The sequence below is a fragment of the Pelophylax lessonae genome (assembly GCF_965119305.1).
Source record: "Pelophylax lessonae genome assembly, chromosome: 3".
NCBI lineage: Eukaryota > Metazoa > Chordata > Amphibia > Anura > Ranidae > Pelophylax > Pelophylax lessonae.
Window position 1 is genome coordinate 543,122,111 of NC_138770.1, and position 21,767 is coordinate 543,143,877.

At 41.2% G+C, this 21,767-nt stretch overlaps 1 protein-coding gene across 1 annotated transcript in view; it reads right to left on the minus strand.

Moving 5' to 3' along the window:
- Positions 1-320: 320 nt before the first annotated feature.
- Positions 321-21,767, minus strand: part of GALNT2 (polypeptide N-acetylgalactosaminyltransferase 2) — a 245,143-nt gene continuing 223,696 nt past the window's right edge. Inside the window, exons 12-16 of the mRNA XM_082249573.1 lie at positions 21,330-21,422; positions 19,970-20,053; positions 17,344-17,470; positions 13,359-13,478; positions 321-1,436 (exon numbers count right to left, since the gene is read on the minus strand). Of these exons, the coding sequence (XP_082105699.1) occupies positions 1,281-1,436; positions 13,359-13,478; positions 17,344-17,470; positions 19,970-20,053; positions 21,330-21,422 (580 nt within the window). The 3' untranslated portion in view covers positions 321-1,280. The remainder of the gene's footprint in view (positions 1,437-13,358; positions 13,479-17,343; positions 17,471-19,969; positions 20,054-21,329; positions 21,423-21,767) is intronic.

The window sequence follows — 21,767 nt, forward strand, 5'->3', positions numbered from 1 at the left end:
ATAATGTGGCTGCTCTGAGGAAGGGACAACTGTCAGGTAATATACAACCAAAGACTAGATTTTTGATAGAAAGCAACAGCACACATAGGGGTTGATTTACTAAAATTGGAGAGTGCAAAATCTTGTGCAGCTCTGCATAGAAACTAATCAGCTTTCAGGTTTTATTATCAAAGTTTAATTGAACAAGGTGAAGTTAGAAGCTAATTGGCTACCATGCATAGCTGACCCAAATTATGAGTGCTCCAGTTTTAGTAAATCTCCCCCCTAGTGACATAAATTATTTATGAGGTTTAGGCTAAGGTTTAATAAAACTGAGTTTACGAGTCTATCAAAAGAGCACAGTTTTTGAACTTTCTGTTTGGGATGGTTAAATCTCTTTAATTTTAAACACTATACAGGTGTACAGTTAAAAAGTGTTTGCTTTCATTTTTAAAAAGACTGCTCCTTGGCAAAGAGAAATTAAAAAAGAAAATAATCATTTTAACAATGCCAAGCAAAAGGATAGTGTTCTATTGTGATTGGAATTTTTAGAGTTCACTGATTCAGAAAGGTGGTTTCAAATGAAACAATATCACTGTATTCTGATCAATAAAAAAAAAAAAAAAAAAGGATAAAATCATTCTGACACAATCAAAATGCACACATTTTCACTCAAAGCTCAAGTGAGAAAATACAAAACTTCTGGCAGCAACTGGACTGAGCAAACATGATCTTCTATCAGTAATTTGATGAGGACTAGCAAATTTAAAAACTCTTTATACAACACAAAAATGGTTCTACTGTCCTGATTTCTCAGGCGTCACCTCCAACCAAGGAAGTATTGCATTTATTCAGTCTTCTGAGAAGCTGCAAACATACTTTGCAATATGTTCAGATCAAGGGATCTGGACCACTTTTCCCAATAAAGAAAATGTTTTTAGATAGATAGATATATATAAAAAAAACTATGTCCACAGAAATGCCAGATATGATTTACCACTTCTTTTCAAGCGTGTATCTATACCTCCCCTCTTGCAGTAACATAGTTTATTTTGTTGATTTTCCTCAAGGGCCCACGTACAGTGATACAATACTGTTAACCAATGACAACATAGAGCAGAAGAAGGCCCTGGTCTTGTAATTCTTCTCCCAGCCTACATCCCACATTCCAATGTCAAGATGGAATACTGAGGTATATAAATTCCGAAGAACGTTCAACAAATACATCTGCAATGCGTTCGGAATCAATGTCCATGAAATGATGCTTATTTCCCCCAACTTTTCCTAGCTGTTGAGACTTCCTACTGTTGCAGGTTGAGTGAAAATTTCCATTGCTGCGATAAAGAAGGACTGCATGCTTCTACTGTTAGACCACCGTTTTTGGCATTCCGACTGTCTAGGCAAAAGTTGCTTCCAACATGCCTCAGCTTGGAGTTATTTTCAATTTGTTCCCATTTCTAAATTAAAAGGAAAGTTTGAAAAAAAAAAAAAAAAGTTAAGGTTAGAGAAAACAAATGTAGATCATTAATTACCCTACTTGTGTTTTTAAAGAGTCATGGCAAAGGGATACTATCTATGTAAAGCCCCCCCCACCCAATGAAGACCACCTTTTCTAGCAATCCAACGATGCTCTTTCCTGTGTCAAAGCCAGGACAAAATGCTTGATGCTGCCAAGTAAGGCGGAGCATGTAACCTTCAATAATTTAATGCTTGGAGCTGGCGGTCAATTACTGGGATCAAGTATTGCCTCATGAGGTAGACGGAGAAGTCCCCACTCTTTTACACGCTTACACCAGCCAATTTGATAAATGCTGGAGAAGTATGAGTGGGTCAGGGGGAGCATTACACAGACATGATTGCTTTGCCTTGAATGTGAATGGGCTGCTGTACCTGCAGGAAATGCAGTGAAAAAGTCCCTGACCCTTTTCCTAAAACACATCCACAGGGCAGTCCCAGGATGCAGCAGCATGCGGTTTCCCACACCCGAAAACACGCTGCATTTTCGGATGCATGTGGGTGCCATTAAGGATTAATAGCAGGGGTGCAATTAAAGAATTAATGGCACCCCAGCGCATCTGCTAAGGAACAGCAGGTTTTGCCTGTGGGTGCAGGGATGTGTGCGATTTACACATGCTCCACCATAAGTGTGAACCTAGTCCTAATACTTAACGGTATCAAAACATTTCTATTAATTAAAAAGCAGCATTGTTTTACTAGGTAAAAAAATACATTTTAAGTGTGTGTGTATTATCACAGAGTTATACAGTAAATATCAGAAAGTAAAAATCAGAAACAACATTTTGTACCTAATCGAGTAGGCCTTATTGTATGGTCTTTCATTCTACTTAAGGCCTCGTTTACACCATGGTGCAGAGACGTCAGTTTTTCTGCACGTGTTCTGCAAGGGTTTAAAGAACAGAATGGTTCTCTGCCCTGTTCACACAACAATGTCAGATAGAGGCATTTTATTGCAGAAGAAACTTTGCATGTCTCTTCGGCAATAAAAGCCTGCCTGCTTGCTGTTTTTTGCAGCAGAACTTTAGTTAAGGTTCAACTACAGGCACCTTTTGAATGGAATGGGACATTGCAACATGATTTCTTAAGCTGGCAATACAACATATAAAACAGAGTGTGAATTGTCTGTACAATTAACTTTAGATGCACCAAATCTATCTAATAAGACAAACCTGAACAATCAATTCAAATTTGTATCTAGTCAGATAGGACTACATAGTTGGTAAGAGAATCTCCTTTAGATGTACACATCGTGGGCACAGTTTTTGGATTTTTTTTTTTATGTATTTGGGCCAGGCAACCTCTGGGAGCTGCAATCCCTTCTGGCAAAGATGAGTACACAGCTAATCTCCCTTGTGGCAGCAGGGATCTTATCACATATTGCCAGCTTTAGGCTTAGTGCCATAGGGATTTCGCTGTATAATGCTGGGTAAGATCATGCGATTATAGCAAGGGGTGATTCTACTACTAAGCGATTTTTAGAATGAGCAATAAACGATGCACATTACAGAAGCAGGGAAGGATCTGAAGCGTATATAGCCGAGTTGTGGAGAACTTTTTTTTTTCATAGTAAAACTGGATTTTCAATTAAAGGATATCTAAAGCCAAACATATTATTTTCTCCATTTTGGATAAAGCAGGAAGAAGCTAGATAACTCGCCAGATTTTAGCTGCTGTCTTTTCCCCCCCTGTCGAAATTCACCCTCTCGATTTGTTCAAGTTTTATTGCAATAGATTTGCAAGAAAAAAAACCTAAATTTTAAGGGGTCATCGGAGCAAGAATAGAAAAAAATAGTTTCAATGGGCACGCTTAACTTCAAGACAGGAAGTTAGAGAAAATTTTGCCTATGGACACAGACCACAATCAATAGGATTTTTGTACTCGCCGTAAAATCCTCTTCATGCAGTCCATTTAGGAACATAGGAAGTCTTTAAAGTTGTGGTTAAACAGCCGCCAACAGGATTGGACACTGGCAAACAAAAAACGTGGGCTAACCCAGGATAGAGACTACCATTACCAGCATGACTCAATTTGAAGCAAAGCAGTACCTTTAGCAGGATAATAACACAGAGGGATGGGACTCTCAATGGACTCCCAGTAAAGGATTTTACAGTTAGTGCAAAAATCATGTTTTTTTCCTCACCCAGTTAGAGACATATGAAGTCTTCCAACTTCAGGATGTCCAAAAGCTGTCCAACTGAGGGCTGGGAAACATAGTAAACAACTGCTAACAGGCCCAAGAAAACAACAGAGAATTGGGGACTGCCTGCTGCTCAAAGAGATGCCTGAAGAATATGCTCAAAACTGGCATTAGTTGAAGCCACAATGTCAACTGGTAGAACTTGAAAAATATGTGAACAGAAGATCACGTGGCAGCCTTACAAACCTGGGAACCAGTTGTTTGATGCCAACAAAATAAACAAAAAAAGCTTGCATATCTAGTAGAATGCACCTCAACAGAAAAACATAGAACCCTTGAGATCATAAGCTTGGAAGATGGTCTGCCTTAACCACCTAGACATAGTGAAACAAGAAGCCAGTGCACCTTAAAGTAGAGCTAGTCTGCAATAGTCGCCAACTCTCCAATGGCCGAATGTTCATGAACTCCCTCGCCAGCATCTTGACTGACCAATGCGCAGGAGTTTATTCATCTCAGCACACAGGCACCATGCCGAAAAGATGGCTATAAGGCAGGTACCTGTATGCTTTTTTATTGTTGATGAGCCATTGCTCGTCAGTTCTGAAATGAAAAGCCTGCTCATATTTTTTTATTTTAGACTGTAATTTCACTTTAATGGGAAAGGACATATACCTTGGGAACATTGCATATGAATTGTTAAATATGGATTTCAATTTGAATTGTTTTTTTTATGAAATCCTTTAAAGTATGGTATTAAAGATAAGGGTGTCATATATTCTGCCAAAGTCATTTTATGCATTTTTTTTAAATTATATCTATATTTAACCACTCTACTACCGCTCACGGTAATACTACTGCGGCAGAGTGGCTCGTTCCCGTCCAGTCACGTAGTATTAACGTGACTGGACTCCTCCCCTTCTGGGCGGCGCTTGCGCGCCGCCGGAGGCTCGCTCCCGCTGTTTTCATTCACAGCGGGAGTCGGGCCAGGGGAGGAGCAGCGGCGATCGCCGCTGCTCTTACCCGATCGTCGGGGATCTCCATAGTGACAGGGAGTGACAGATCGGACTGTTCAGCATAGCTGGACATCCGATCTGTCCATGAATCACACAGTCACCTCCCCCCCTACACGTCAGTAAGCACCAGGCATACATTAACCCCTCCCTCTCCAATAAAATTAACCCCTTCCCTGCCAGTGTCATTTTTACAGTAACAGTGCATATATATAGCACTGATTACTGCAGTAATGTCACTGGTACCCCCAAAAGTGTCAAAAATGTCAGTCAGGGGTCCGGTCTGTCCGCCGCAATGTCGCAGTCCCGCAAAAAAAAAATCGCAGATCGCCGCCATTACGCGTTAAAAAAAAAACACCAAAAATGACAGAAATCTTTCCCTTTGTTAGTAAACGCAATAACTTTTGCGCAAACCAATCAAAATACGCTTATTGCGATTTTTTTTACCAAACATATGTAGCATAAAACAAATTGGCCAAAAACTTTTAAAAAAATTGGTTTTTACATCTTTTTTGGGGGGAATTTCATATAAAAAAATGTGAAAAATATTGTTATTTTTTCAAAATAAACGCTCTTTTTTTGTTTATAGCGCAAAAAGTAAAAATCGCACAGGTGATCAAATACCACCAAAAGAAAGCTCTGTTTGTGGGAGAAAAAGGACGTAAATTTCGTTTGGGTACGGCGTCGCACGACCGCGCAATTGTCAGTTGAAGTCGCACAGCGCCGAATCGCAAAAAGTGGCCTGGACGGAAGACAGCAAAATCCTCCGGTTGTAAAGTGGTTAAAAAGGACAATGAATTAGTTAATGGCTAAAATGGGGTTAATCTTTGAAGTAGTTAAAAGGAAGTAATATCACTCAGCCCTCCACCCATGATGAAGGCTGTAAACCATCGAAACGCGTTGGCTGTAGGGCCGAAACAACTAATCGGTTAATCGTCAACTAATCGATTATAAAAATATTTTCAACTATTTTCATAATCGATTAGTTTGTCAGTCGATTGGTTGGCCTGCATACAGGATGCATTATTTGGTACATATCAGCAGACAGTGTACAGCTCAGTACACCATCCATACATGTCAGTGTCTGAGAACTTGTGAATGTGTGAGGAGCAATGCCTCATGGGACATGCAGTCCCGAGCAGGAAGTAAGTGGTTTTAAAGGCAGGTGTTTTTTTTTTTTTACCTTGCTATAGGGGCACACTATACTATACTTTACAGCTTGCTATTGGGGCACTCTGAAGGCAGGAGGAGCCAGAAGCGTCAGGGGGACCCCATAAAATGAGAATCAGGACTCCTCTGTGCAAAACCATTATACAGAGCAGGTAAGTATAACATTGAGTTTTTTATTATGCCCAACAAATTGGCCAAAACCAAAAGCATAAAAAATGCAAAACGCAAATTGCAGCAAAATCGCGTACGCAAAACGCACAGCAAAAAGCACTGCAGAGACAGATAAAAAGCAAGCTGCATAGGTGTAAACCGAGCCTAATGCTGGCTACACACGTATCGATTTTCGGACGAGAATATTCATACGAAAAATATTTATACATTCGCTGAATAAAAGAATGTCGTTTGAAAATGTAACTTACTTTTAACATTCAGTTTTAAAACGAATGCAATTTCCGAACGAAAACCACATTCACTGTCTGAAAAGTCCTTTGACCAAGAAGAAGTTTTCTATTCTTGGTCAAAGGACCAAGAATCGCCGCCATTACTCGTTAAAAAAAAAAAAAAACAACAAAAATGACAAAAATCTTTCCCTTAGTTAGTAAACGCAATAACTTTTGCGCAAACCAATCAAAATAGGCTTATTGTGATTTTTTTTACCAAACATAGGTAGCAGAAAACAAATTGGCCAAAAATTTTTAAAAAATTTGATTTTTACATTTTTTTGGGGGGAATTTCATATAAAAAAATGTGAAAAATATTGTTATTTTTGCAAAATTGTCACTTTTTTTGGATTATAGCGCATGATCAAAAAAAATCGCACAGGTGATCAAATACCACCAAAAGAAAGCTCTATTTGTGGGAAAAAAAGGACGTCAAATTCGTTTAGGTACAGCGTCGCACGACCGCGCAATTGTCCGTTAAAGTCACGCAGTGCCGAATCGCAAAATACCCCCTGGTCAGGAAGGGGGTAAAATCTTCAGAGGCTTAAGTGGTTAACTAAATTATACACCACAATTTTTTTTTTTTTTTTAAGGTTATTATCTGATTAGTCGATTTATTGAAATAATAATCAGCCAACTAATCGATTATGAAAATAATCATTAGTTGCATCCGTAGTTGGATGTGATCAAGTGCCATGTATACCAATTGAAGAGCCAGTAACCATTCATAACTGCGGAGAGAGCGTCAGGCTCTTGCGGTGCACTTGGGGACAGTGGCTCTGATTTGCGCCATCATTTTAGTGGCTTGTGAATATCGTTTTAATATTTTAAAACATAACAAGCAAGAACATTATTCTTGTTTTCAAGTTATCCAATTGACAACCTGAGGATTGGATCCCTGTGATTTGTAGAAACTCAGGTGGAGCTGTGCAGGAGGGGTGCTGAATGGCATTCCACAGCATGAGGTATGCAGCTCAGACAAGGAGAGCACTGACAGTGAGGCTTGGATGGCAGAAGAGCGTGAGAGGGTGGAAACTGGAGACAGTGTGACAGCCACAATCACTTGTGCAGTGTGGAGCGAATCTACCCAGACTATTCAGGTTACAAGTGGGACAGAAGTTTCTGAGCACACAGAACTCTAGAGGTGTCTTTGTGTGGGTCTAGCCAGTGCATACAGAAAGATCTGCTGTGTGTATTAGTCCCTCTTCTACTGTGAATTAGAAGAGTTTTGCAGCATGGGGGATGTTTTCAGCAAATAAATGGTGAAAGATAGGATTGTGGATTACATTAACAAAAGAGACATAAATCATGAGATTCTGTTTGGACATGACGTATGTATGGACTTTGAAGAGTGTATGGACCTGTTGAAACAATTCCGATACATTTTTGTTTTAATTGCAAATACTTTTGCAACATTTTCCCAGAGAGCATATTGAATAATTTTGTAACAGGCAGCTGACTGAGTGGGATGTTATCCTTTGGATTTGGTATCGCTGTATATATTAGTGTTTAAGAGTATAATAGGGGCCAGCACCTCAGCAATAAACCGAGGTGCAGACAACAGCTCAAAAAGCAGGGTCATCTACTGAAAGTGTAGGCAAAATGGGCAAACTGCACATGAGCTGGAATGATTGGGACATGTGATTACAAATCTTTGATGTCCAGAAAAACCAGAAAGTTTCCCTTGTGAAGGGAGGCGATGGCTGATTTGGTAGATTCCATGCAGAATTTTGGGATGCAAATAAAGACATTCAAAACTTTGAGTTCCAGAATAGAATGAATATCCACTTTAGTCTTGGAAACAGAACAGGTTGGCGTAAAACCCCTGGAACCATTCTGCCACACTAGTACGAAGAACTCAGAGGTTTTGATGGTGATCTGCTAATCTGGACAGTGACACAGAAGGCTTGGAGGGCATAAACCGAGGAGGGGTTTAGGGAGCAAAACTCCATTTTGTAGTCCTGGGAGATTACCTCCCACACCCAAATATCTAAGACACAAGCTAACCAAGTGCCTGCATAGGTTAACAAGCGTCTTCCGCAATTTAAAAAAATGGAGGTGCCCCAACAAGCAGAGGAAAGCGTGTCTGAGGATTTGACAAACTGAGTTAGCTAAGTGGGGTCAAGAAGGTGGAGGAAAAAAAAAGGGAAGTTTCTTTACAGATAAGGGGGAGAAGGCTTTTTTATTCTGTACCGTGGGCCTCTTATGCTGAGAAAGATAGGTGCTCTTGCCACCAGCAGCATCCTGAAGAACTGGCCTAAAAAGATGCTGTCCCTTGTCCGCCATGCGGATCAAATACTTTTTACACAAGGACTCCACAGTCCAGCACTTTAGCCAAAGCATACTGAGGCATGTGAATGGATATATGTAACAACTGAGGCAGGAGGCTTATAGCAAACCATCACAGCTGAAATATAATGAAACAGCCATCTGCTACATGCATTCTGTAAGCAAAGAGTCAAGAAATTAGATCATTTTAACCAGTCAGACATGGTTTGGCAATTAGGGTAACAACCAGAATTAAATGAACAGCAGGAACCACCAGTGACAGCAGAGCTCTAGAAAGGGCTTCCAGTGGCTTATAAGTTGGGTCCCTAAAGACAGGTGTGTCCTATACTTAAATAGTAAGCCCCCCTTTTTAGGCGGGATACTGCTAGTCTCACAGTGGGGATATACACTTTTGCACAATACCTATACTAAACAGATAAAAGGCTAATAAATATTTGAGGGAGAGAAAGACAACTTGTCAGGATGACTACAATCTCCATAGAGAAAAAATTAGAAAAGCAAGTGCAAAGGGAAAGCCTTTGAGGGCTTAAGAGTCTTAAATGACCCAAAACTGGAAACAGCGCTGATAAAAGCTACAGGCTGATCCTCTAGTTTCAGAGTGGTGCACACTGCATCAACATGAGCTTAAACAGTGCAGTTTAATTTGGGAATGAAAGCAGGAGACTGCAACTTCTCAGGGACAAGCCAATCAGTGAAGGACTGGAGCAACATAGAATTAGAGTCTCTGCAGCTGATGGCTTGGAAACTGCTGAGCCTGTAGAGAAATCAGATACAGAATCTGCAGGGTTGGCTGTGGGAGCGTGCTTGTGGCCTCTGTTATCAGAGTCAAAAATAACTGGTTAATCCGGGTCCTTCGGTCATAAAATATTGCATAACCATGCCAAAAACCTCAGCAAAGAGAGAATAGGGCTCTGCCACACCTGATGCAGCCAAATACCATATAATCAAAGAGAATAGCATGATTCCAGGCTGCGGATGTCGGCACGGTCAGGCAGCTCCAGAACTAGTAGAACCCGAGCAGGTAACACTCAAGTTTAGGACCCCACCACCCCTCCTCCCTGGTGTCTAAATTTAACCATGATGCGACCACGTGAGAGTAAAGAAACATAGAAGTTCAGGCTAAGGCCAGCCATACATGGTGCAAATTTCTTTCCTGCAACCACCATCCACACAAGTACTGCTGACAATGGAATCACCAATTGTCTTCTCCTGCTGCAGGTGGGGGCAGGGGAAGCCATCCCCACCGTGAGAAGACCGTGATTATCGCTATAGCATGCTATGCGGCTACAGCAGCTGGTAGCAAGGATCACAAGAGAATCCAGCAGGTTGATTGTACCCAAGATAATGGATCAATTAACTTGGTACATTCAGCCTGCTCATTAACGATTTGAACCATGTATGGCCAGCCTAAGAGGCCAGGCCTCAGGTACTCCTGAAGATTGCACAGCTGGCAGCAAATAATGATCGGATGGTTGGAGGTGACCAATGTCGGTTGGCCACAAAAACAGACTGAAGATCAAGTTTCCATGTGGCTCTTTGCAAGCAGAAGCTGCAGTGGAAAAAGCATGAAACATGCGTGCGCTTCACTGCCCCCAGCAGATTATGTCAGTGCTTAGTCCCACAGCATCAACCCCTTTCACCGCAAAACTGTCAGGAACAAGGATTTAAGGTGTCCAATGACCCAAATATTTGAGGTACCTCACTGCGCTCAGCCTGACTGGCCTATACCCCAAGTGAGTCTTTAGCCAATTTTTATAAGAACAGAATCTGGAAAGTGTCCAATGCCTCAAGGTCACTTCCAGGATATCCCTGCATGTGCAGTGCAGTAGAATCCAGACACAGTACTCCAAAAGCCTGGCTGAGGATGGCAATGTCAAAAAGTTGCAATCAAAAAGGGACAAAGTGCCAGCATCAAAAAAAATTGAAAAAAAAACAAACACAAACTGAGGCACACTGGGAGGATTTCTCCTCGGCTTGCCTATTTTGTTTTTTTTAGTTTATAATACTGTAGGCAGCAATAATACCCAAAAGTAAAGACTTCCTAAGTCCTGCAATGGATGAGAAGGAAAAGAAAAGTTGACATGAGTTTTAACTATTCATGACTCTATTCAATAATAAAATAGTTCTACCATTTAATACAGGGCTCGACAAACCCCGGGCGCCATTGGCGACTAGAATTAGCGACCTGGCGCCTAGGGTGCCCTGCAGGAGGTGTCCTGTCCCTTTTGCACCCCCCCACCTCCTCCCCGAGTGCACGGACTACCGCTCCGTCTGAAATTTGAGGCCAGGCTTTTCGGCCTTCTTCTGTGAGATGAGAGAGGCTTCCAACGGGGAACTGGCGCCCTCTTGTGGTGGCCAGGAGTTTCACAAGCAGTCACTAATGACTGTTTCCACTGCCTGTTCTCAATGCCTGCCCATCTCCTTCCCAAGAGGAGATGAGATGAAAATTTTGCAGGCTTCATCTCCCTTTCCACTTACCTTTGCTTAAAGGTAAGTGGACAGGGAATGTGGTTATTATTATTTATTTTTTAAATTATTTAAAAAAATAATAATAATAATAATTTCTTTTTTTTTTCAATTAATGAAAAATATATATATATATATATATATATATATATATATATATATATATATATATATATTTATCATCTCCCTGCCATGCCACAGCCACACAGCCGAAGGCCCCTTTCACACAGGCTGTCTGATCAGGTCCGCCTGTCAGTTTCTCAGGCAGACCTGATCAGAACTTTCAGTCTCCTCTATGGAGCGGTAATCTGCCGCCATCTGATCCTGTCCGCCAAAAACAGACGGATGGCGGTTCTATTTTCTATCCATCCCGTGGATCGGATCAGTTGGCATTGGATGGAAACAGACAGACGGTCTGTTTCCATCCGATTGCCCTATAGAGGAGAGCGGGGTTCTAGTCATATTTATGTGTAAAATTTAGTATCCATTTTTTTTTAAATAAAGCTTGGTTGTTAGTTTAAAAAAAAGAAAAAAAAATTGGCTCCTAACTTTTTTAGCTGGCTCCTAGATTTCAGGCAAATTTGTCAAGCCCTGATTTTAATATATTTTGAAATACATCTTTTGCTTTAAGCTAAAATGTTTTAAAGGACATTGGAGAGGTATTACATCTGAACTATACATAAAAAGTGCAGCACTTAAATTGTAATAAATGAATAATAATCTCACAAAACCATATAACATATGGGTATAAAGTGCATAGTACAAAGACTCAATAAATAAGTGAATAGTAATCTTACAAGACCATATAGCATATGGATACAAAGTGCACAGTGCAAAAAATGCCAAAAAAGGAAATAAAAAATGAAGGCAATTGTATAGTTCATATACAATTGAGTACACTCCTCACAATTTTGTAAATCTTTTATTATATCTTGTAAAGTAGTGAGTGTACAGCTTGTTTGTGTACATTTGCGTACCTCAAAATAACTCAACACACCGCCAATAATGTCTAAACCGTTGGCAACAAAAGTGAGTACACCCCTAAATGAAAATGTCCAAATTGGGCCCAATTAGCCATTTCCCTTCCCCGGTGTCATGTGACTCGTTAGTGTTACAAGGTCTCAGGTGTGAATGGGGAGCAGGTGTTTAATTTGGCGTTATCACGCTCACTCTCTCATACTGGTCACTGGAAGTTCAACATGGCACCTCATGGCAAAAAAGTCTGAGGATCTGAAAAAAAATAAATATCCAGAGGTTGTCTTTGGGAAATAGATGTAGGAGTGCTGCTGCCAGCATTGCTGCAGAGGTTGAAGGGGTGGGGGAGGGGGTCAGCCTGTCAGTGCTCAGACCATATGCCTCACACTGCATCAAATTGGTCTGCATGGCTGTCACCCCAGAAAGAAGCCTCTTCTAAGGATGATGCACATAAAAGCCCGCAAACAGTTTGCTGAAGACAAGCAGACTACGGACATGGATTACTGGAAGATAAACTTATTTGGTTCAGATGGTGTCAAGTGTGTGTGGCGGCAACGAGGCGAGTAGTACAAAGACAAGTGTGTCTTGCCTACAGTCAAGCATGGTGGTGGTAGTGTCATGATCTGGGGGCTACATGAGTGCTGCCAGCACTGGGGAGCTACAGTTTATTGAAGGAACCATGAATGCCAACATGTATTGTGACATACCAAAGCAGAGCATGATCCCCTCCCTCCGGGCCGCAGGGCAGTATTCCAACATGATAAGGACCCCAAACAACCCTCTAAGACAACCACTGACTTGTTAAAGAAGCTGAGGGTAAAGGTGATGGACTGGCCAAGCATGTCCCAAGACCTAAACCCTATTGAGCATCTGTGGGGCATCCTCAAACCTAAGGTGGAGGAGCACAAGGTCTCTAACATCCACTAGCTCAGTGATGTTGTTATGGAGTGGAAGAGGACTCTAGTGGCAACCTGTGAAACTCTGGTGAACTCCATGCCCAAGAGGGTTAAGGCAGTGCTGGAAAATAATGGAGGCCATCCAAAATATTGACACTTTGGGCCCAATTTGGTCATGTTCACTTAGGGGTGTACTCACGCCAGGGATTTAGACATTAATTGCTGTGTGTTGAGTTATTTTGAGGGGACAGCAAACCTACACTGTTATACACTGTTATACAAGCTGTACACTTTACATTGTAGCAAAGTGTCATTTCTTCAGTGTTGTCATATGAAAAGGTATAATAAAATATTTACAAAAATGTGAGGGGTGTACATTGTCTACTGTAGTGCTGGCAGCTACAGGGAATTTATATGAATTTAGCGTGGTATTATACCGCAAATCCATTACATCTGAACCATGGGTACAGTCCTTACTTGTCTACTGTCGTTTTCTCTGCAGCCTTGAAGTTTTATAAGGGATCCCGGTGCTCTGTCCACAACAGTAAGACAAAGATCCATGTGTTTAACCGATTTATCTTTCGTAAGAGCCCATTCCTGAAGTAAAAAGAATACAATCAAGAAAATCTTTTCTTACTTTTAATTTCTCACATACAAATCACTTTTTAGGTCTTTAGCTCTGCAGCTAACATATAATTAAAATTATTTTCATATTGAATAGCAGTGAAACATTAGAGTATCTTCTATTATCACCAAACACAAGCCTGCAAAATCCAAAATAAACCCTCATACAGTATATTCCAATCTGCTATCTTATCCTCTATTTACAGTAGATCTGCAGTTCCCATGGTGCTACACATGTGATCAGCTATATCAGCAGCTATTGAGGACTTGAATGATTAGTAAGAGCTGACATAAGCACATTGACAACTGTGAGAAGTTATCACCAATGGCATGCCTTGACCAGTATATGCATGTTCCAGTAGGCAGAATTTACATGAAAACAATGCATAAAGCAATGTAGGTATGTTTGAATAAGACTTTAATAGAATTTATGTAGCATTAACACTGTAGTGCATTGATTTGCACAAAGGGCTGCCCATTCATTTCAATGAGCTGCCCTACAGATGACACAGGAAAAAAATCATGCTGTTTTAGGTTAATGTGTTTTTAACCACACTTTCTTGCTCAAGCAAAACTGTGGCTCTTGCTTGGTGCATTCATTAATAATGAATGGTAACACAAGTGTGACATGCAATTTTTTACGTGTTTCGTGAACATGTGAAAAATTGCACATCTTTGAACGTACTCATGGACTACACAAGTGGGAATGCAGGTTTAACGTTGAAGAAGAAAAATTATAAAAATGATATCCATGTTTTAGGTAATTTTTGTCCACAATTAAGATAAAAAGCATTCTGTGTGGATCAGCCCCTCTAATACTTACCTTCGGTCCATCTAGATCCAGCGATGTTGCAGGAGTGTCTCGGCTGTGCTGGACTCCCCTCCTCATTGGCTGAGACAGCAGCTCCAGTGGCTTCCTCTTGCTGTCAGTCAAAATCCAATCCAAAAGCCAATGAGAACAGCAAGGGGAATGGCTCCGTGTCTGAATGGACACAGGGAGCTGTGGCGTGGCTTGGCTTGGGTGCCCCCCAAGCTGCGTGCTGTGGGGGCACTCATCAGGAGGCAGGGGCCAGAAGCACTGAAGAGGGACCTGAGAAGAAGAGAATCTGGGCTCCTCTGTGCAAAACCATTACACAGGGCAGGTAAGTATAGCATGTTTGTTATTTTAAACTAAAAGAAAATGAGACTTTGGTATATCACTTTAACTATACTAGCAACCAAAAAAGGATCCACACATTAGGTGACGTGAGTTTACACAGTGCTTCGCAACCTTTTGTTAGTAACACCACTCTTTAAAAGTATGTCAAACCTTGAGGCAACCCAGTCTAAAATGGGGGTCTTTCCTCCATTCCCAAGAGAGTCCTCAGACCAAAAACTCTGAAAACTCTGCATTGATTTGACAGTAAAAATGACTTTCTATTAAAAAAAAAAAATTCAAACAGGATAACTGTCAGCATCTCTGCATGTAAAAAGAAAAAATAAATCGGACAGTCTGTATTGTGGATCAGACAACAGTATCATGTAGGACTTTGACAGTAGATAAAAGCTAGGTTCCTAGGCAGCAATGTACAGGGGTTGGAAAAACATATGGAAACACTACATGATTTGCAGGTGTGAAAGGGACTACATTGCTTTCGCTCTGTGATGAGACACCAAGCTAACAGGTGGGAAGCCTCACTTTTGTCATTCACTGCATGCGCTGCAAGTAATACAGAGTCATGTCAGAGTTTATGGAGTTTTAAAGAAGGCAAATTGTTGGTGCCAGCTTAGCTGGTGCGTTGGTGACTGAAGTTGCCAATTTCTTTGCGGTGTCACGAGGTAGAGTATCAAAAGGTTATGTCGGCATATACAGTTTCCAGAAAAATGTAATCTGATAAACATATGCCCAGTTGACATGATCAACTGACCAAAAGACAAAAAGGACATTGCGCAGGATTGTGACCCAGATTTTTGCATAAAGAGTGGTATCTGATTCCATTATCCATCATCCAAGACTTATATTTGTCAATTCCCAGGAGTATTCAGGCCGTCTTGGATGCTAAAGGCAGTCCCAACACCGTATTAGGTAACAATTTTGTTCTTTTACCATACTTGTTTCCAAAATGTTGTCCAACCCCTGTGTATACTTTGCATTACTTTACACAGTAAATGTTTCAGGATGTTTTGCAGGGCTGTGCCTTCTATGAGAGAAGACCTGAAACGTTAAAGGAATAAAACATACAGAAATCTCATTTATACGTAGAAAATGACAGTAATCAAAGAAAACTGATCTGGACCATGTAAATTGTGAATGAACTTTTAAAGATGTCAGACTTTTTGTCTTATGGCTATAAAAAACCCTTTAGGGCTGCACTGATGGGCACTGATAGGTGGCACTGATAAGCAGCACTGGAGGGCACTGATTAGCAACACTGATAGGAACTAAGGGGACTGATGTCCCTCTAACAGAAGCCTGTTAACGGCTTTATTCATTTCTTTACGCTAACAGCATGAGGGGAAAAAAAGCAGATTACCGGCTTTTGTTTATTTCCATGATCAGCTGTCTTTGCTGACAGCGGATAACTTGGTAAAGGGCCCGCCGTGATTGGCCCTTCACCCCAATATGTGGTCAGCCGAGCCCCAAGGACTGGGCAATCACAGAGGGCGCCCCTGGGGCACGCAGGCAGCGTCAGAATGGGAAGACATTCATGTATGCCCTCCCGGCCTTTGCTGTAGCCGTCTTGCAGCTATAGTGCGGGCTCCAAGTGGTTAATCATACACACACAGTGTTGGAAAAAATGTTATTTTACTTTTTCCACCTGCTCAAGATTTTTTTTTAAAAAGTGGAAAATCTGCATGTAGATCCCTTCCAAGCATTTGGTGTGAAGCCTGTATTTCTAATAAAAGATTATTTTTTTTAATAAATCTCTACCAGTTTGAGGTTACCTGGTATTTAAGGTGGTAACAATGTAGCAGAGGATCCGACACTCACAAGGCCTCCATTTACAGGGATACAACACTGAAAAGTAGGACTAAAGTCGAAGCTCAAAACATCTGTAGTCAATGCAAAGCATTACTATAGCAGGTCTTGATTTCAAAAAAGATATTTTAACGGACACCGCCAGTTGATTCCTGACTCACCTTTTTCAGGGTGCCAATGTTTTTGCTACTGTAGCGATGCATGAAGACGTAGGGAGTGGGCATGCTATCAGCTTTGTTCCTGCTAAATATCTGCCTCTACCTTGCCTGTCAACAAAAAGCCACTGCCTTGGCCAATGTAAATGCGTATGAACAGTGAATTGCTAAATCTAACCAAATATACACCCACTTGCTTCTGCGCCAACCGCAGAAAAGAACTTCTGGAAGAGGGAATTCTTCGTAATTGTGCCCACTCATTCCAATTATCTATACTAGCAGCAAGCTAAGAACCCATTTCACTCGCAATAAAAAAAAAAAAGAAAATAAAGAAAAAGAAAAAAATGACAACAGTTTTTACATATTTTTTTTTTAACTGCTTGAGTGACTGACTCGCTACAAATGAACAAGAGCCCACAGATGTAAATCTGCAAACAAAAAAAAAAAAAGCGCAGACACTGCAAATTTGAAGTCACTCCCCTTTCTTTGTCACCGCTTTCTAATTTCAACAACTTACTGAAAGGCACTCCGGTTGTTAAAAGGTTAACGAAAGGCACTTCATTTGACATATTGATTAATAACTTCTACTGGTGTTTTGGAGATCATAGATATTTTATATAAATCAGAACTAAACAGAACAGATTAAAATAATGCCATCAGTTGTTTCTATGTTTGTAGGTCAGGTCAAATACTATGTTTCTTTGTTTGCAGGTCAAATACGTACTTGGTTACCCCCTGCATTATGACATTCGTAGACACCCACAACTCCATCTGCAAAATGGCCCAATGTGTCAAGACAGTTGGTTCCTTGTTGTAAGGCTCCGAATGCAATGTCCTGATGGTCAGGAACTCTAGAAATAAATTGAAACAAATCAATGAAAATATTATAAATCTGTGCACATTATATATGGTAGCTTCAAATACTTTAATAATTAGTATTCCTTGGAACCCGTTTGTCTATTGTCCAAGTTTGGCTGTTTTGAATGCTGTCAGTTATTTTAATTCGGTGCCGAGTACCCACTTCGGATATCACTTCTGTTTTTTATTACATGGAGACCCGGAGGTAGGATGCCCGGGTCTTTCCCGGTGGGACGGGAGACCCGGGTGAGCCGCAGAAGGCGGCAGGAGGGGGGGGGGGGGACGTCCCCTCCTGCTCCTTGTAATGACAGCCGAGCAGCTTCTCAGCCGCAACGGTTGTCATTACAAGTCAGCTGATCGTTGGCTATGGACACTGGTACTGGGGTGATGCCTCTAGCTGCAGGCATCACCACGGTACAAACACTCTCCCTAAATGTCAGCAATATCGGTGACCTCAGGGGCTGATTCCGATATATATATCGGGGAAAGTGCATATCGGCCCCCGATATATCGGTGTTGCCGATAATCGGTCGTTCCCTACATAGCACCCCATCATTAAGCTGCACAAGTCTTCCTACATAGTTTTTATTGAAGTTTTACCAAACATCAGGATGCATCATACCCTCCAGCAAAATTTAAATATACCAATTATTTTGCAAGGATCTGCTTTAAATTAATCTTGGAGTCTCTAGGTTTTTGTACACTTGACTTGTCCACTGTATTATGCAGTCTGAAAATGCAACCAAATGGCTTTACTCCAATAACCCCAATCTGCATTTTAAACCCTAAGCAATCCCTATCAAGATAGAAAAACGGGAGCTAGGGTTGCAGATTTGTTTTTATTTTTAATCAATAACAAACATGTCATACTTACCTGCTCTGTGCAGTGGTTTTGCAAAGAGCAGCCCCGATCCTCCTTTTCTTGGGTCCCCCGCTGGCACCTCCCCCCTGCCGAATGCCCCCATAACAAGCAGCCCTTCCTGCCGAGATTGCCCCTATTGCAAGAAGCTTGCCCATTCACACACACAGCGCAACTCGGCCCCGCCCCTGCTCTATCCTCATTTGCTCACTGGCTGTGATTTACAGTAGCGGGAGCCAATGGCTCCCACTGTTTTAGCAAATGAGGCGGAAGAGACCCAGGAGAGCCGCTGCTCTTGTGCACATCGCTGGATCGAGATCGGGCTCAGGTAAGTATTCGGGGGGGGGGGGGGGTGGCTGCTGCACACAAAAGGTTTCCTACCTTCATGCATAAAATGCATAAAGGTAAAAAAAAAAACTGGACTTTTTACAACCAACTTTAATTAGAGATCGGGCCAGAGCAGTTTTATGCAGATCAGGACTCACTGACTCATGTGACTAGAGACACTGCTCACTGCTTAAGTGTGCAAATGTAGGGATGGATTGTACACATCCATATGACAAAATTGAATGGAACAAGAGTATTATTGCTGTCTGTGCCTTCTTGTAGAGAAGGCGGAGTACTAGTACAGTTCAACAGCCCCCCTCTGCTCACAGCCTAAAGTGTGCAAATGTTGGGACAGAATGTACACATTCATATGACAAAATTGATTGGAACAAGACTTTTGAGTTATGGATATCAATACGCTATTTCTAAAATATATACATATTTTATTGATCAAGTCTCATTAAACCTCATAAACACAAGAGAATAGGTAACCGCACCCCTCCCAGCTGAAAGGTGCCAACTCTGCTTTAAGAAGCTTTCTGGCTAGATTCTCAACAGTTAATATCCACTTAAAGCACAACTTTATCTTTTCACTTCGTAAAAATACTGGTTGCTGCCCTCACACTCCAGTGCTCAGTGTTGGCAGGGCTGAATAACTGCCCCAACCCTCATCACGTCTCCTCACACAAGCTTGTACTGAGGGGTTGCATCAGTTCAGCGCTGTTACTGAGTGCTCAGAGCACTAAATCAAACTCTAGTGCATGGGTGCTCAACCTGTGGCCCTCCAGCTGCTGCAAAACTACAAATCCCATGAGGCATTGCAAGGACAGTTATGAGCACAATTCCCAAAGGCAGAGGCATTATGGGACTTCTAGTTCCGCAACAGCTGGAGGGCCACAGGTTGAGCACCCATACAGTCTAGTGCCAACTGATTGATAAAGTCCTATCTAGACATTCTACAAAACCCTGCAACAGGAATGTGGTGGTAAGATAATCAAAATAAGAGAAGCAGTAAGACTATGAAAATGGTTGTTGGTAAGTCCATCAAACGAAATATCTATTTATGTGACTTTAATTTGGCTGTACTATCAGCAGGGAAAATGCTTTAGGAATTTAGAAAACCACTAAAGCATGAAAAATGTTGCCAGTCCTGGAACGTCCCCACTTATAAAAAAAAAAAGTAATGGTAGCTGCTCCCATAATAATTTAGAAATTTATAGAAATTGTATTTTGCATCCAGAATAAAATTCAGATTTAATTCCCACATTCAGAAGAAATGACAACCTCACAGGAACACAAATCTTACCTGAGTTCTGGGTATACATTCTCCAAATACCACTTGAAAGGTTTGCAGCCCAGTTTTTTCTTCAGCTCTGTGCGGCTCTGAATACTATAATTGAATACATAATATGTTAAAATTGAATTTGCTAAAGTCCAAATACAGACAAAACAGATTTCATTTTGAATAGGTTACAGCCTCTCAAGTATTTTTTTGCTGCTGTATCCCAACTGGGAAAATCCCCCCTCACTTCCTATCAGTATAGGAAGTGATGGAACTTTTTTCCAGACAGAAATAGCTAAATTTTTAGTTGAGTTGGAAAGGATTTCTTATGAAAAGGTTTATTTATTGCGGTCTGAGCATTCTTGTCTTCGTGACAACCATATTCTTTTTTTTTTTCTGGAACAAGTGTCACGGGGACAGGAAGTGAGACAAAATCTCCCCAATAAAGTCAAAGAAAGCACATAAAATTGAATGAATTTAAAGTCTTCCCTACACGATCGCAAACAGTAAGCTCATGTTGAATACATTTGTCAAACATAAAAATAAGATCAGCTTCTATCTTCAGCTTAATAAGTTAAGCTTAAAGGAGTCGTAAAAGCAGAATTTTTTTTATCTTAATGCATTCTATGCATTAAGATAAAAAGCCTTCTGTGCGCAGCAAACACCCCCCCCCCCAACACTTACCTGAGGTCCCCCTCTGTCTAGCGATGTCCACGAGTGTCAAAGCCAACTGAAATTCTCTTCCCTGATTGGCTGAGACACAGCAGCTCCCGCTGCTGTCAATCAAAGCCAGTTAGCCAATCAGGGGAGAAAGTGGGTGGGACCAGGTCGAGGCTCTGTGTCACATGGACACAGGTAGCTGTGACTCAGCTCGGGTGCACCATAGCAAGCTGCTTGCTGCGGGGGCACTGAACAGGAGGGAGGAACCAGGATTACAGAAGAGGGACCTGAGAAGAGGAGGATTCGGGCTTCTCTGTGCAAATCCAATGCAACAGAGCAGGTAAGTATATTCATTTTTTGTGCCTGGAGTGCAGCTTTAACACAGGTGTAATATGCCACCTATAAACAAAAGACTTTGCCTAAAAGTAAATCTGTTCTTACAGGTACCTCTGCAGGTACCTCTAATTACTGGAGGAGAGCAGACAAAGAAAATGCTTTCTCCTGCCTGCAGCAGATTGATGACATGATCCTAGCCTAGACAGAGTCACTTGAACGAAACAAAAAAAAAAAAAAAAAATGCATTTTTACAAAAAGTACAGCACGTTATGAAAAAAAAGTTTACTTGTACTGCATATTGTGAAATTTTAAGAATGTAGTCACACATTTGTAAAGTTACTAACAGGTTCATCTTTATTAAATAAAATGAGTCAAAGCTAATACTTACTTTCCATAAGGTACATTTCTAGCAGAGGGCACAGCTGCATAGTAAAAATTCTTGTATTCATCCATCCAAACCTCTGCTGCCCTGCGTGTATTCCTGAAATTGGAAAACACATATATTACAATATGTACTTGAATGAAGAGCTGTTTAACATCAAAGTAACCCGGTTGCTATAGGATCAAACCTGAAAGAAGAATTACCTGTAAAAGACAAGGCTTACTTTGAGTTGAATCACTGCCGTGATGCTGCTCCTCCTTCGGATGGGTCGAAAACCTGCTTCCCCTGCCGCATGCCATGGTTCCTCCAGGGAGGTCATATGTACTTTAGTGATCTATTAGCTGGCAGGAGGAACCAGAGTGTGCAGAGGGGGAGCAAGTACTCTATACATCAGAAAGTGAGGAGAACATGGAGCAGTAGTGGAGTAGCATCACCACAGTGTTT